Genomic DNA, 15,369 nt, shown 5'->3' with positions numbered 1-15,369 from the left:
ATCACAGATGACACTTCTTTGTTAATACATGTAGACAGTGAACAATACAATCTTGCTCTAAAATATTTCATAAAATACGAAAACTAATTCGTGTCAATGCTACTTCTGAAAGTGTCCGACATAAGATACGATTGATAATCATCAAATAATACAAAAAATACAATGCGCATTTACTGTGTGCAAGGGAAGTAAATTATATAGTGTACTCAGAGGTCCCCGTTTACCCTACCCTCAACCTTGTATTCTTTATTGGATTTATTTAATTGGTCACTGTTCCTAATCTTTAGTTTTTTTTATTTTATAGGTCTTATATCGTGATGAAATTTTCATACATGTACATTTGTAAGCTTTAGAAATTCTAATGCATTGTACCGGTGACCCGATCATTTTGATTAAATAACTAAGTTAGCATAAATGTACCGGAAATAAAACTTACGCAGCTCAGTTAAGGAGATATGATACTGAGATGAAAGTAATTAGATTTTTCTGAAAATCATTTATCATAGAAATGAGTTCTCTCCTGTTTGAAAAATGACAATTTTTATATATGTAAATGAGTTCGTTTCCATGGAAACAACCCCTGAACCTAAAAATGTTGAAAAAACACAAAAGGCCAAAATTTAGCAGTTGTAGAACCAAAAATATGTACAACAAACAAACAGGTTGTAATATGGCTATATTCAATGGCCATCATACAAACAGTCTATGTGCAGACACTGTGATGTGAAAATATTTTCCACGTAACGCAAAAACAAAATTGCCCAAAATTCAGTCCGAATTTCCTCAGCGCCTCTAAAAAATATCTTTTTGAGGATAGAGTTTTCTAGGTTAATGGTCAAAAACATTTACTGAATGTAATTAGATTTTAATTATTTTACTATGATTTAAAGATGGCATCCATAGCTACAGGACTAACCAAAAATATTGGCATATCAATGAATTGGATAAAAAGATATGATGAACTGAAGGTCATCTGAGGTCATTGAAAATTGCTACAAATAAACTGATTTTTTTTTCTTTCTCTAAAACACATTTTTTAAAAACATCAAACACAACGTTTAAATCTTATGTTCTTAAAAGTGGTTAATTTGTGAAAATATTTTAGTTGGTATGAAAACGAATTCAATTTGGAAAGAAAACAGTCTGAATTTCTTTTTTTTTTTTTTTTTTTTTTTTTTTTTTTTTTTTTTTTTTGGCATTTTGAGCGTTAAAAAAATCATATCCTGTATGAATGTATATAGAATTTTTGAAATTTCATATAGAGAATGCATAAAGGTACCAAGACAAAAAAAAAACAAAAACAAAAAAACACTTAAAATCATATCACCGACCAACCTAAATGTTCTGATCTCATTAAAACTTTCATACTTTAGTGAATCTTTAACCACAATAATCAAATATATGGCTCGAATTGTTTTGAACACAGCCTTATTTTGCTTTGAAAAAATAATTCAAACAAGTAGCAATCTGACATCCGATATTGATACCGTAATTGCGCCTTAGTATTTAATAATCTACGATAGTCTTGTGCCATTAGTTGTAATTGAATCAGTGCATGTAATTCATTATAGTAAAAGTGTAAACTGTGAAAAATACAATAGAATTGCCATGAATCAAAGGATGATGGACACATACTTATTAGATCATTAATGATTCAAATAGATACTCGCGTAAAGAAATTACGTATCGCAGATATACATTATGTACCCCTCTAAACTGCAAATATTGTTTTAGGTGTATGTGTAAATTATTTGATTGCTATTGATTCTAACTATTCTAAAGTTTCAACTGATATTCTGGTGAAACCTATAAATTAGTTTTTACATACAGGCCAGATGCCTTATCTATCAAAATTGGTAGGAATCACCCTGCCTGACAGTATATACATACAGAGAGCAAAATGACAACCAAATAGGTGCATTTGTGCACCCCCCCCTTTCAAACAATAAGTTAGTATACCACAGGTCTGCTAAATTATTTTCAGCATGCACTTGATTTAAATAATATCCATGATGTTTCTTATGTGGATTGATTATGAGTAGATTTTCCGGTCATATGGTCAATCCAATCTGGACATTGGAAATACTGTGCTTAATATTTTGAAAACCCTTTGTTTGACATACATCGAACTTGGTACACTGGTTCATCATAAGGAGTAGATGAGCTCTATTTATTTTGGGTTCATATGGTTATAGGTCAAGTGTCTAACTGAACTTAGCAATATATTGTCTCCTATATTTTAAGAATCATTTGACACCCACATTGGTACACCCTAAATAGTAGATGACCCTATTAGATTTTTAGGTCACATACTCAAGGGTAAATTCACCCTGGACATAGGAAGATATTGTCCTGTCACTATTTTGAATTGTTTTTGCACTACATGTACTACCAATTAAATGACACATCTGTATAACCCAATCCAATTTTTGCACCACATGTTTTTTGAAGCATTACTTGTTTTATTTGGCCTTGTGCAAGAAAAAACTTCTATTTTGTTCTTAAAAATTAGTACAATGTAAAATTAATTTCAAATCATTAAGGTAGTACTCTACATCGTCATAATGGCTGACTTCCTTTAAAAACATGGATGACAAAATCGATATCAGCAATATTTGAATTTTCCTTTTCCATTTAAATACCTAGCCGAGTAGCTCAGTAGGTTAGAATACCGACTGCTGAACTGTACGTCGCAGGTTCGAGTCCAACAGGGGTTTTAAATTTTTTTCAGATTACCTTCTACTAAAACTGTATTTTTTGACAAAATAAAGTAAATTTGAAAATTTGAAAATTCAAAATATTTTTGTACATAACCTACACTTTTCATCTACATCAAATTTCTCTGGTGTAGCATACCTCCTTAATTCAGGTAGTAATTTTAAATTTGTAAAAGACATACTTAAGAGTAAGGAGTTTGAAAATGGTTTATCGTCCACATGATCCAAATGACCTCCGAGTACATATATGAAGCATCATGGATTATGTGAGTGGGTGGCTCATGGGCCTTTTGTTCCAGTTTCTGTTTCAAAGTTCTTGTTTTGCATGCATGTTAAGAATTTTTCTCTTAAATTTCAGGTGCATTTCTTTTTAACTAACTCCATATTGACTTGCCAGATCCGACGAGAATGAGGTAATTACATATGAATAAAATGTACATTACGACTATTGCATATAAAGTATTTTTCATTTCATTTTTAAATATTATTTTGATAACTGAATAAGGTTTATTGTATTTTGTATCACATGTGTACAAAAATGTTTACTGTTTGTGTTTTCGTATCTCATATATACAAAGATGTTTGCTGTGTGTTTTTGTATTCAGACATCTTTTATAACTTGATAGATATCTATATCCTATCCAAGTGGAAAGCGGACAGCGCTGGTAATGAATGATGCTCACAAGAAAATGTGTAAAGCTATTTTCAAGTCGGACAATGTTGAAAAAACTGTGCTTGATGTGCTTGCCACCTCAAACCCTGATGATGTGGTTATGGCAGCTACCAAGATTGTTCAGGCAGAAACCAAAGCAATTTGCAAAAGAAATTCAGGCTCCCTGTTACTGAAGAAGGATCATGACAGTATGATGACCTTTACATGGAACAAATTTCATAAGGATTTGGAAGTGCGTGCTCCTAACCTGTTGAGGGTAATCAGTGCAGTTGTCAGTGATGTTCCAGTGGCACCATCAGAGAAAAAGTTTATGAATATCTTGCACACAATTGCAACAGGATGTCATGGCCGTAGCCAAGAAATGTCTGGGCTGCACTATTGTATTGCTTTTTTGCTTGTTCATGGTGGATGCACTCAAAGGGTAAGACATGTAAAACACAATAAAGAAATAATGACCTGATGAAGATCATACCTGATTCATGCAAATTTTTTTCAATAACTTGGCCATTGTAAATACACAGTTATTTCATTTTCATATAGGATATTCAAAGACTTGCTAAAATTGGACTTTGTGTAAGCCCTGGATCTGTGCACAACAAGTTGGCATCCTGGATTGACAAGCTGGATGAAGATGTTATTCAGTTGAAGAAAGATTGGTCAGAAGGAGGAAATGTGAAGTATCAGTTGGTCGGAGACAACTGGGACAAAAACATTCTCCCAGCTTTCAGGTAAGCAGTTCTTTTGGTACTTAAACTTATAGTGTCACATGATGTGTTCATCAGTCGTAACAATAACTGCAGTACATGTAATATTAATGAAAGTCAATGTACTGTGGTCTCTCACATGTAACCACTTCAATAAAGGTAACTCTCATTGACAATGTCGATATCTTAGTTACAGTATACCTTTCCTATACTTTCAGGACGTACATCACAACAGAAAACTTTGTCATTACACCTGTTCAATGTTGTTGTGGTTGTGGATAGGATAATTCCAACTGCCAGAGGTGTGGAAAATAGTGATGAACTGAAAACTGACATTAAATTGGAGACATTCATACCATCCATTGAGGAACAAACTATTCTGATGGATGAACTTGTCTTCCACTTTGCTACTTCAGTGATCAAGGGAGTTCCTCAGATGAAAGCAGAATTTGCCAATATTTATCCTGCTCATCTGACTCATCCATACAGTGCACAAGCAGGTGAAAAAACAAAACAGGTAATTTTTCAATAACGTTTTGAAAATCGACATGTCTTAACATATTTCAATACATGAAAATTTATGCTTGTTCCTTATTTTGATTAGTATCCATTAGGATTATTCGATACAAATGAGACAAAGACAGCTGATATGATTCAGCTACTTCGGGATTTGCAGTCCAAATATGTTCCATTACAAGATGATCACATAGTGGAATCAGTGTTTTTTGGTGGTACGTCTTTTATTATATATCTTAATGAGCTGTGGGAACTTATCATTTCAAATTGTTGATCAGTCTATCCATCCATCAACACTTTTTATGAAATGATGACTTGAAACAGTTTCAAATTTATGCCGAGCATAAGATGAAGACACCTATAATTTGATTTAATCATGCCATTTACTATCTGTCTGACCAACAATACTTTAGTGTGACAGGAATTAGATTTACATGTACATGTATATATACATTCACTTCCAAACAAGGATCTTCCTTCCAGAACATTTATAATGTAATTTAATTGAAAATGTGTTTTTTTTTCAGGGATGGGATCATTTACATAGAAACTATAATTAAATACTTTAAACTACTTTGATGATTTTGTTAATTACATGCAATTATAAGTGCATAATGTACATTGATTTTAACCATTGTGATAAATTACTCTCCATTACTTTGAACCAAATACATTGCATTTACTGAAGTTTATTTAAAAAATAAATTAGACATAATGAGACATTTATTCATTGCATAAACAACCCTTGAAAAACAGTTTTTAGACAGTTTCATTCAATCAACTTCAAATTTTAAAGTTTGAATAAAGGATGTAATTGAAAATACTGTACTTTTCAGAATGTTTAAAATACATTCAATTACTTGTAATTGAAAGTAAAGTCGATTACAAATACATCCAATTACTTATAACATGTATTTAAATACAGCTATTTATTTACATTTTTGAATTACTCCATCTCTGGTTTTGTAATGTTGGTTATTGATTTTCATATGATTAAAGATGGGTATGTGTAAAGATGAAGATTCCATCCCATTGAACAATAATTCTATTTTATAGGTGACAGACTAACAGATGAACGTGTACAATGTGCACAGCAGTCAGTTCTCAATGGAGAGACAGCAGAGTCCAGACTTGAAGGATTTATCTCTAAAATTGAAGACTTTCATCGTCTAATGAATTTCTTGGAGGTATCTACTATCTTAAACAATTTTTAAAATGATTTTCAGTAGCGTTTATATGTTCTTAGGTTACCCGAGTCACTCAGATGACCTATTGCTCAGCCATATGTTTCTGTCGTCCATTAACAATTGAAAATTTTTACTTCCTCTTCATAACTATATACCATTCCAAGAAGAATCTTTTTGGAAAAAGGAGACATAAATTGTAAATTTCAGGACTCCTGCACCCATGAAGCCTATTTCAAAGAAGCAAATGGGGATGTACCAAATTGTGAATTTGACAACCCCAGGGTTATGACTCTAAGCCATGTCTAAAATAGTCATCCATTGGTATGGGCATTTAGGGGTATCATACAAAGTTTGATATCCTTAATATATATGATGATATATTGTGTGACACCCCCACCCCCCATTTTGGTTTTTTTGTAGTAATAGTGATTGAGAAGAATGCAAGACTAGAACCCATGTAGCAAAGGATGAACCCCCTCCCCAATCCTGCAATTTTGAAGATCTTGCAACTACATGTACTTGTTCATTTGCTTTTCAAGTCTCAACTTAACTTCCAAGGTGCCTCTCCCTCTTGAAAAAAAAAGTGCCACAGGCTTGTATAAAAAAAATTTGTATTCATTATTTTAACATTTATATGTACCTATTTTCAGGCTATCTGCAGGCTCACCTACAGCACAGATTCTGGAGGAGACAGAGGAACTGCATGCTATTTTAGAAATCTATTGGATGCCAGGAATGTCAAAGGAGATGTGAAAAATGCGTATCGCCCATACAAACTTCTGTATTACACAATTTTAGATGCTATGTGCATTGTTCTGTTTTTCAAGAAATTCAACAGAAATGCTGATGAGGAAATTCCATTGCCTATTGACTTTGAAAAGTTTTCATCAAATGACAAGATCTCTTGGTTAAATGGAATCAGTCGTGAAATTGTACAGGAGTATTTTTTTGAATCACAAAATGACATCATGCATGATCTCCGAGAAATCATAACTGACATTAGCCATCCAGAAAACTATTACCTATCCAATCTTGAGAATGACAGAGTCCAGTGTCACTTTTGTCCCAAATCATATGCATATGTTGGGTCCCTGAAAGCACATGAAGAGAAGGTGCATGGTGCCAAAACCCCAATATTGAAACCTTCAAATGAAAAAGTGAAAGACGAATTGGGAGATCATTGTCGACTTTTATTCAAACTTGCATTACTGCACAAGAACTTGGATTCAGCAGTTGATATGGCCGATGGACACCGTAGTGTACGATCAGCGAAATATGAACTTCCAATTTATGTTAAAACGAACAAAACTAAGTATGCTATTGGATCTATCCACCTTGTTTCTTTAACAGAGGGTGTTCTGAATGGGGAGCAGAAGGAACGGTTAATTGCTAATAGATGTGTTAATTTACAAGGGGGAAAGAATAACAACATGGCCCTTGACGAATATGTGGAGCTACTCAACAGAGATAGCAAAGTTGTTTGTTCAGGTTTCCAAACAAAAGAAAGCATTCTGCGACATTCCAAGGAGTTTCCTCATATTGTCAACTTTGTAAAACACTTTGATTCTGTTTGTAATGTTACAACAAGAAAAGGATTTCATCACCTCCCATCTTATGCTGAAGATGTTCAGAAAATTGTAACTCAATTGTTTGATATTGATGCATTTACATTTGTGGAAGGTCGAAAGCTAAAATGCAAATCTCTGTGTACAAACAAAAACATTTTCAATGATTGTTTTAAAGGGTTTGCCACTCTTGTCCATAGACACAAGCCTCTGGTTGCTTTTCACCGTCTTGGAAACAAGCACATATAGGTTTCATTTCCATACACTTTTTAAGTGTGACAGTATATTGTATATATGGTTGTAATGATTTATTTATTTATGAGATACTATATTGTTGATACCAGTACTTTGATTGTAGATTACATTGTGATATTACTGTTCCTCAACATCAATTTTATAACTAGTCAGTTAAGGGAATACAGTAATCTCGTAAAATGAAACTATCGTACATGTTTTGACTTGGTCATAAGTCATATTTTAAAGCTGAAGAGAATTGTTCTTTCAACATAACAGTTATTGAAATACAGCTGTAACAATTAACAGTAGTAAAAGTCAATGCATATTTAATATTTGTTTTTATTGATAAAATGTTTAATTATGATGGTTTAATCACCTGAACAATTCAAGTGAACTTTCATAGATTTCTAACATCTTCAGAGATGAGGATAACAAAGGTTGTGCACATTAACAAGAGTTAGAGTTCATTTACAAATAAAACTCAAGGGGATATTCTACATCATCATAATGGCTGACTTCCTATTAAAACATGAATGAAAATATGAATATCAGCAAAACTATTCTATGGATTTCAAATATTGTCTAGCCAAGTAGCTCAGTAGGTTAGCACATGGACTGCTAAACTGTAGATTACAAGTTTGAGTGCTCCTAACTTGTTGAGGTTCATATATATATACATCACTTAACTCTATTCTTAGTATATAGACTATCAGTGAGGTATAAGCATTCAATGCTGATTTTTTCCCCATCAATTTTTAAATAGTTAATATCAATAAATTTAGAGCTTATGTTTACTTGAGGTCTATTAGTTAAAAAGAATTAAACAACACTTTGAATGTTTGACATAATTTAATATCGACTCCAAACATTTCATGTGTAAAAACATCAATAAGATAATATAATATCTATTCCAAACATTTCATGTTTAAGTAGCTCACTACACTAAAGCTCATACTCTTTATGACAATACGTCACAAGATGGCGATTTAAATTATTTGTAAAACTATTTATATCATTTGATTTGTTTGTCATCGTAGCTCAGTGGTTGAAGCATTGGGCTGAAGAAACGCAGATATCGAGTTCTCAAATCCGCCAGTGTTTTCTGTTCATATGTCTTAAAAATTGTTTTGAAAATCATGTTTTTATCCAAATTTGCATATTTTCTGACATTTGGCGTACATACATATTATATATCATCATATCTTTTATGATTAAATCAATTCGTACTAATTTGAGAAACTACTTCAGGGTGTAGTGAGCCACCTTAAAAAACATCAATAAGAAAATAAATATATTATAAGCATGTTGTTAGTCAGAGTTATCTGACAAGACATCTTGTTGACTGAGGTCAGACTCACTGGAACTATTTGAAAAATCACTCTCGGTGTCAAAATCTGGACAAAAGAAGAGCTTTTCTACCCCAAAAATGGAACTCTTTTCATCTGATTTAGTATAACACAAATCGCAACAAAACTCACTCCCCATTTCTAATTCACCCAGCTCTTTTTCTTTTAAAAATGGTTCCATCATTGCTTTTCGTCTGCATTCTGTAGTTTTTAAAATGTTTTTTACTTCATCATCAACATGAAAAGAGTAAGAGTTGTACAAAATTAGAGCAACAGATTTTTGACTATCACGCCCAATTCTACCAATCTCTTGTATCAAATCTACAACACAGGTTGGCATACCATATATAATAACATTGTTAAAATTAACACAATCAATTCCCATACCTAAGGCAGTTGTAGCAATAAGAAGTTTCAAGTCACTGTTTGGATTTTTTAGACCATCAATGATTTTTTCTTTATTTTCCTTTGGAGTCTCTGAATGAAACATTTCAACCACTGTACAATTTGGAATCTCGGTAACAATATAAGTATACATATTTGATGCATCTTTGATAGATTTACAAAACAAAATACATCTTGGCAGTTTTTCTTCATTTAAAGCATCCACAATCCAGGACATTGACATTTCCAAGCTGTTTGGAATCTTGTGAACTGCTACTTTAATGTTAGGTTTGTTAGGTGAAATTCTGATCTCGATGGTATCCACACCTAGATCTAAAACCTTGTATACTCTACGAGAAATGTTTTTAGTACAAGTGGCACTCAATGCTAGGATAGATGCACGTGGAAATAAGGATCTCAATTCTCCAATATCCCCAAACCATTTTCGAAAGGCTTCTTTCTTCTCATCACTTTGACCCCTGCAAGGTTTGTTAAATATTAGTATTCAAAACAGGAGAGTTTTTTTTAAATCTAGATTTCCTTGGCACTAGTGGCACTTAAATAACTAATACTCAGGTGACTGTGGGCCTCTTGTATATAGAATGTGATGTTTTGGATATATTTGTAACCCAAAATTATAAAGCGAATAACGTATTAATTAACACATATGTGTTTTACCTGTAGCATCATTTCATTAATTCAAAAGACTGTGACTGCTAAGGCAAACACATTAAAAAGATCATTGAAATGAGATGGTATGGTTCTTATGCATTTTAACAGACCCATTTTTGTTACTTTATAAGATTTTTTACCATAATCTAAGAAAACGGTCAGTTTAATTTTGTTAATAACCTGATGACTTTTTACTATTGGTGTCATGATTAATGATCTCTAGACGTCAAAATTTGTAAAATCTATGGAGAATCCACACAAGTGTAAACACCTTGGTCTGTATACCAAATATCATTTATATTAAAAGTTATACAATTATATGTTAAAATTACATGTTGCAAAATAAACATCAAAATATATGCCTATAAAGTATTGGATACAAACTGCAGCTATTACATGTTCTCAACTACATTTTTGTTGCTATACATTATGTATCATAACATTAATTTTCACTTATTCTTACATGTACTAATTCATGATTAATTGAGAAAATATTAGGCAAACAAAAGATGAGTTTATTTTTACCATTTTGCTATAGGCACTGTTAATCTCACAATTTTGCTCCCATACTTTCCCGTTTTTTAACAAATTACAGTACACGCAGTGACATTTTTTTATTGCCTAATGATACAACTAAAAAACTTACCATGTTGAAATTGTATGGACTTCATCAACAACTATAGTTGACACCTTATACTGCTGCAATTTGGATCTGAAAACTTTGTCTCCAACCAAAATTTCTGGTGAGGAAAATAGGTACTGAAAATTCCCATCTTCTATATCCTTTTCATCATCTGCATTACTTCCTACAAAAATAAAGACCTTACATGTACACTAAAAACAATGTATTTCTACACATTTGATTTGTCAAATTACTTCGATCAAATACTTTATACATACTTATTTTATAAGTGCATTTTCAAATGTATTTGAAATTGACCTTCATCTATGATAATTTAGTATAATTTAAAAATGTTGTCATCATTTGTAAATGTGTATTGTTGGTGATTAGAATAGATACAAGTCCAAGTAAGAAGCAAGTGGTTCCATATAGTTAGCTAGCATATTGTTGCAACAAATTATAAAGGAGCGGATTGAGGAGCTAATTTTATACACATTGCAAATTTTTAAAAACACTAATATATATATATATATTGCATACATATTGTATCTGTTACAATGCAATATATGCTACATGTACAGTTCTTATTTCAAATGTGCACTTCAAATATATAGATACTTGTATGTGCTCCATTTGCTTTGTATGCTGCATGTTTTATTGTCTTCGTAAGTGCTGCCTGCCAAGAAATGATTTCTAAATGTGCTTTTTTCATAACAATAAACTGTCATGGCTTGTGAGTCTGTGACTCTTAACTTCTTTTTAAACTGAGATTTCTTTGAATATAATTTGGTTGTAACTTAAGATTATAAGAATTTTTCCACCACCCCACTCCAACAAAAAGAAGATAAAAATAAAATAAAGATCTGAAAGGCTCATGGCTTATTTCGAATGCATACACGATCGTTTTTCATGTGCTTGCTATAAATGATAATACACTGTAGGTACGTGTTTGTATTTGTTTTTCCGTGTATATTATTTATATAGGATATATGATGTAAAATTAACCTTTTTGCACGGCTCTTATACCAGGAATACCATTCAGTCTCTCACATTGGTCCAGCATCAGAGCAACTAATGGTGAGCAAACGATAACCTTGCTTGCGTCGTCTTCCATCTCCAGTTCACGCTTCACAGACACCAGCATTTGATAAGGAAGAGACTTCCCGTAGCCTGTCGGCAAAACAGCCATACAATCCTTTCTCTCCAACAACAGTTCAAGCATTTGTTTTTGTTCCTTCTTCAGTTTATCGATCCCAAACTTCCGCAAAACTTTTCCAATCGCGATTTCTAATTCTTCGGCAGCCATTTTGTGATTCTTTCCGAAGTCGCTTTTCAAACATAAATTTTGATTGGTGGAAAAGGTTTTGCTTCCTAATTATATATTCTTGGACGAAAGGTCACCGGGACGTGACCTCTAAGCGAGTTGATTCAGATCCTCGAGTAGCGACAAATCAAAAGAAATAAAGGAGCGGATCGAGGATCTGATTTTAATCAGATTGCGTTATTGTGGTATATAATCATACATTTGTGAAAAATAGAAATTAATAAATTGACTATTGATATTTGAATATGCAGCTTTTGTTATCTCAACAGATCATTTAAAACGTGATTCTACAAGAAATGTCTTGTACTAAGATATGGACTCCTCATATATACTTTTGTATAAAGAAATTTATTGCAATTTGATAAAATCTGAAAAGGGGAGTATACAGATTTCCATATTAATGGTAAAAATTACACACCTTTAAATTTGATTAAATATGCTCTTTATTAAAAATTACTTAAATTAAAGTCATTGGTAAATACGACCTTTTACTTTTTGTAAACATAAATTTACTCTCGTAAATATTATATTTAAGTTCTTGTAAATTCATTGAAAAAGACAACCTTTAAATTTTTGTAAAGTTGCATTTACTTGAGCAAATATGGTCTTTAATTTTTTCGTAAAGGTATTGTAAATTGGGCCATTACAAAAATTTACTTCCCAGTAAAGGTAATTAAAGACCATATTTACCATCTTTTTCTTATTTAAGTAAATGTGATTAAATACACTTAAAGCTATTGTAAATAAAGTATTTACAATATCTTTACTCCCTTTGTAAAGGCAGTTTTTCAAGCAGTGAGTTGGGCGGACAAATTATGTACCCTCCATAGAATATTAATTTCCAAATAGACCAAGTTCAACAACCTGTAATTTTCTCAAAAATTGTAGAAAATCAAAATTCATCCCACATGCACATCTTCAATACCCATACAAACACTCCACAAAATAAGAAGGCTCTCACTTAAAAACTGTAGGAGGAGTAGGGCGGACAAATTATGTACCCTCCATATAATAATTATTTCCAAATAAAGGGGCAAAACTCCTGGAAAAAAGGTTGAAATGGATCAAAATTGCAATATGATCCAGAGTGACCCACAAAGAAGCTACACAGCAAGTTTCAGCATAATATGTGAAAGGGAAATGAAATTATAAAGAGAAAACCCTGAACGGACGGACGGACGTACAGACATCGCTGTACCATAATACGAGTCTAAAGACGGGCGTATAAAAATGCATTGTACCTGTACATCTACTGACATGCTTGTTTTTTATATATCGAATGAATGAAATAAATTTGAAACACTGAAGAGGAAGAGGGAGACATTTGGAAGATTAATTTCAATAATTATCTCAATAAAAAAATCTCTATTAACAAATAAGTTGATGTTACAGAGATTTCAACAGTCTCGATTAAAGTCAGTATTTCGAAAATATGGCCATTATAACGATCTCATTTAACACTACAACCTGCCATTGGGTTACGTGACGTATTCAAACCAATTGTTAGTCCATTATTTACACACAGAATTTGACTACGGATTATTATATTTACCTGATCAGGGTTCACGTTGGGTGTGACCGATCGACATGGGATGCCCTGGGCACCTGATCCCACCTCTGATATGTACAGGGGTCAGTGTTGGTTATACACTTCATTTTGTAATCTTTAGGAGTTATCATGAGATAACTGATTGATCACTATTCGTCATCTTCCACCTTTTCATTATTACTTTGTCATGTACATTTAGGTTTATAAATCATACGTAAAATACCTTGTTTATGCAAACTTTGGCAAAATTGAATACCGAGAACAATTTGGTGGATCATTGAACTTGCATATCTATGTACATTGTATTATTTTCATAAAGATTTATATTTTAGCGATTATTATTATTAAAAGTACTACTCAAAAGGCACCAAAATACGAATCTCGCGAAAATAGGAAGATAGGTTATAGATTGAATGATATAATTCTTCCCGTGGTCAAACGTCATGGATTTGGTAAATTGTCCTATCTGTTTCTGTATGAAACAGTTACCACATTTATTTCTTTTTACGACTAGAATTTTCAACAAAATATTTTTCACATTAACTATAATTTGAATACATACCGTTTTCTTGGACATCGTTTTAAAATATTGATAGAACAGGGTCCTGGGACCAATCTTCTCCTAGTCAAAGTTTAGGAAGTTATCACAGGTATCTGAATATACACGTACTGTTGTTTGCCAACCGTTATGAAAATCAATAAAGGTAAGTACATCAATTATTTATTTTATGAAAATGGGTACCCTTATCTCTAATGAAAACTCAATTGTTAGTTTGCCGTATTTATCAGACAGAGCATGCTCTAACACGCCCATAAAAAATCAAAGGTTAGGATGCCCCTATCTGGACTTTGCCCTGGATCCATTAGGAGCCTCAAGGCGGCTGATAACCTAATCAATCAGCTTACACTCCCTAACTTCAGATCCTGGATCCGCCCCTGGTCATATTTACATATGGATTGGATGGATTGTGATGTTGCAGCTGTATGAGGGGAACTGCAATTTGTTTGAATTAAATTTCTATTGGACGATGCCCACTGCATTTCATACCCTGTGCAAATTATTGCAGTTGGGCATATTCCGAACCCATCGAAATCAAAACGGTAACATTAGGAGCGAGATTGTGACATCGTGCTGGTTAAATTATTAAGTGATTGACACCCACTGGTGTTAGTAAATGATAACTTCATACACACTGTACTGTCTGTAATTGTCGTGCTCTAGACACTCATAAGAGGAACGCGTCTGTCCAATTCAACTCTTTAAGTCTAAAACTACATAACTAAGCAATTTCACAAACCGCGTGGCTGAGGCTGCCAACATCAATTACTGACTTAATACTAAATATATAGCTTTCGCTGATAGAGCACATTCCTAAGTGTGGGAAAACATTTAATCTGAATGAACTATTTAAGATATAGACATTACACACACCAACCATAGTTCTGTATCATTTAAAGCGCAACAGAGTGAGGTATTAAATGCCTTAAACTAAATGTCATACATGTATCTGTTCCTTTTTAAAGCGCTTTTCTACTTTCGTTTTACGCGTTTCCGGATAAACACCCCCATCTCTTGTATAATTGTAATAACCGGGTTTCTAAAATCATAATTGGTTTAGATTAATTGTTTAAATTGGTTTCTATAGCTCACATTTTTAAAAAATTAGTTTCCCAGAATTCAACAAAGTACTGAGAGCCGGGCTTTTTTTATGACATACTACACAGTGACTGCATAGTCGAGGTGAATAATGACAAAGTTTTCTACCTCTTAATTGCTTGAGTTTCTTTATTCAGTAGCGAACATTTTGAAGCAGGCACCTTGTAAACTTTTCCCCATGAATTTTACTTAAATTTACAGTACTGTAAATTCCAT

The 15,369-nt window shown here is 32.7% G+C and overlaps 2 protein-coding genes across 8 annotated transcripts in view; one reads left to right on the top strand and one right to left on the bottom strand.

The window, feature by feature from the left end:
- Window positions 1-14,247, bottom strand: part of LOC125659550 (deoxynucleoside triphosphate triphosphohydrolase SAMHD1-like) — a 45,876-nt gene extending 31,629 nt beyond the window's left edge. For 4 of the 7 annotated variants that reach the window (XR_008798429.1, XR_008798428.1, XM_056148572.1 and 1 more), the window contains exon 1: window positions 14,059-14,247. Coding sequence is in view for 3 of the 7 variants with exons in the window: in XM_056148572.1 (XP_056004547.1) it covers window positions 14,059-14,073 (15 nt within the window). In the remaining 4 variants the exon portion in view is untranslated. Of the gene's footprint in view, window positions 1-3,637; window positions 3,658-8,435; window positions 9,809-10,647; window positions 10,808-11,628; window positions 12,429-14,058 lie in introns of those variants that run through there. The other 3 variants (XM_056148575.1, XM_056148574.1, XM_048891252.2) reach the window with 3 other exon arrangements.
- On the top strand, window positions 24-8,181 carry LOC130050048 (uncharacterized). Its single transcript, XM_056148565.1, has 6 exons — window positions 24-3,130; window positions 3,344-3,811; window positions 3,931-4,611; window positions 4,699-4,825; window positions 5,667-5,797; window positions 6,448-8,181. The coding sequence occupies exons 3-6, from the start codon at window positions 4,477-4,479 to the stop codon at window positions 7,609-7,611; spliced, it is 1,557 nt and encodes a 518-aa protein (XP_056004540.1). The 5' UTR covers window positions 24-3,130; window positions 3,344-3,811; window positions 3,931-4,476; the 3' UTR covers window positions 7,612-8,181.
- Window positions 14,248-15,369: the final 1,122 nt, after the last annotated feature.

This window comes from Ostrea edulis, chromosome 9 (assembly GCF_947568905.1).
Source record: "Ostrea edulis chromosome 9, xbOstEdul1.1, whole genome shotgun sequence".
NCBI classification, from domain to species: domain Eukaryota; kingdom Metazoa; phylum Mollusca; class Bivalvia; order Ostreida; family Ostreidae; genus Ostrea; species Ostrea edulis.
Note: the sequence above shows the minus strand (reverse complement) of the source record. Positions and strands in the feature narration are given on the sequence as shown.

Bases quoted from the DNA above. Each gene is read 5' to 3' on its own strand.
- LOC130050048 (XM_056148565.1), top strand. From the start codon at position 4,477: ATGGATGAACTTGTCTTCCACTTTGCTACTTCAGTGATCAAGGGAGTT. The intron at 4,826-5,666 runs GTACGTCTTTTA...TCTATTTTATAG, and splicing joins GGAATCAGTGTTTTTTGGTG to GTGACAGACTAACAGATGAA. The intron at 5,798-6,447 runs GTATCTACTATC...ACCTATTTTCAG, and splicing joins GTCTAATGAATTTCTTGGAG to GCTATCTGCAGGCTCACCTA.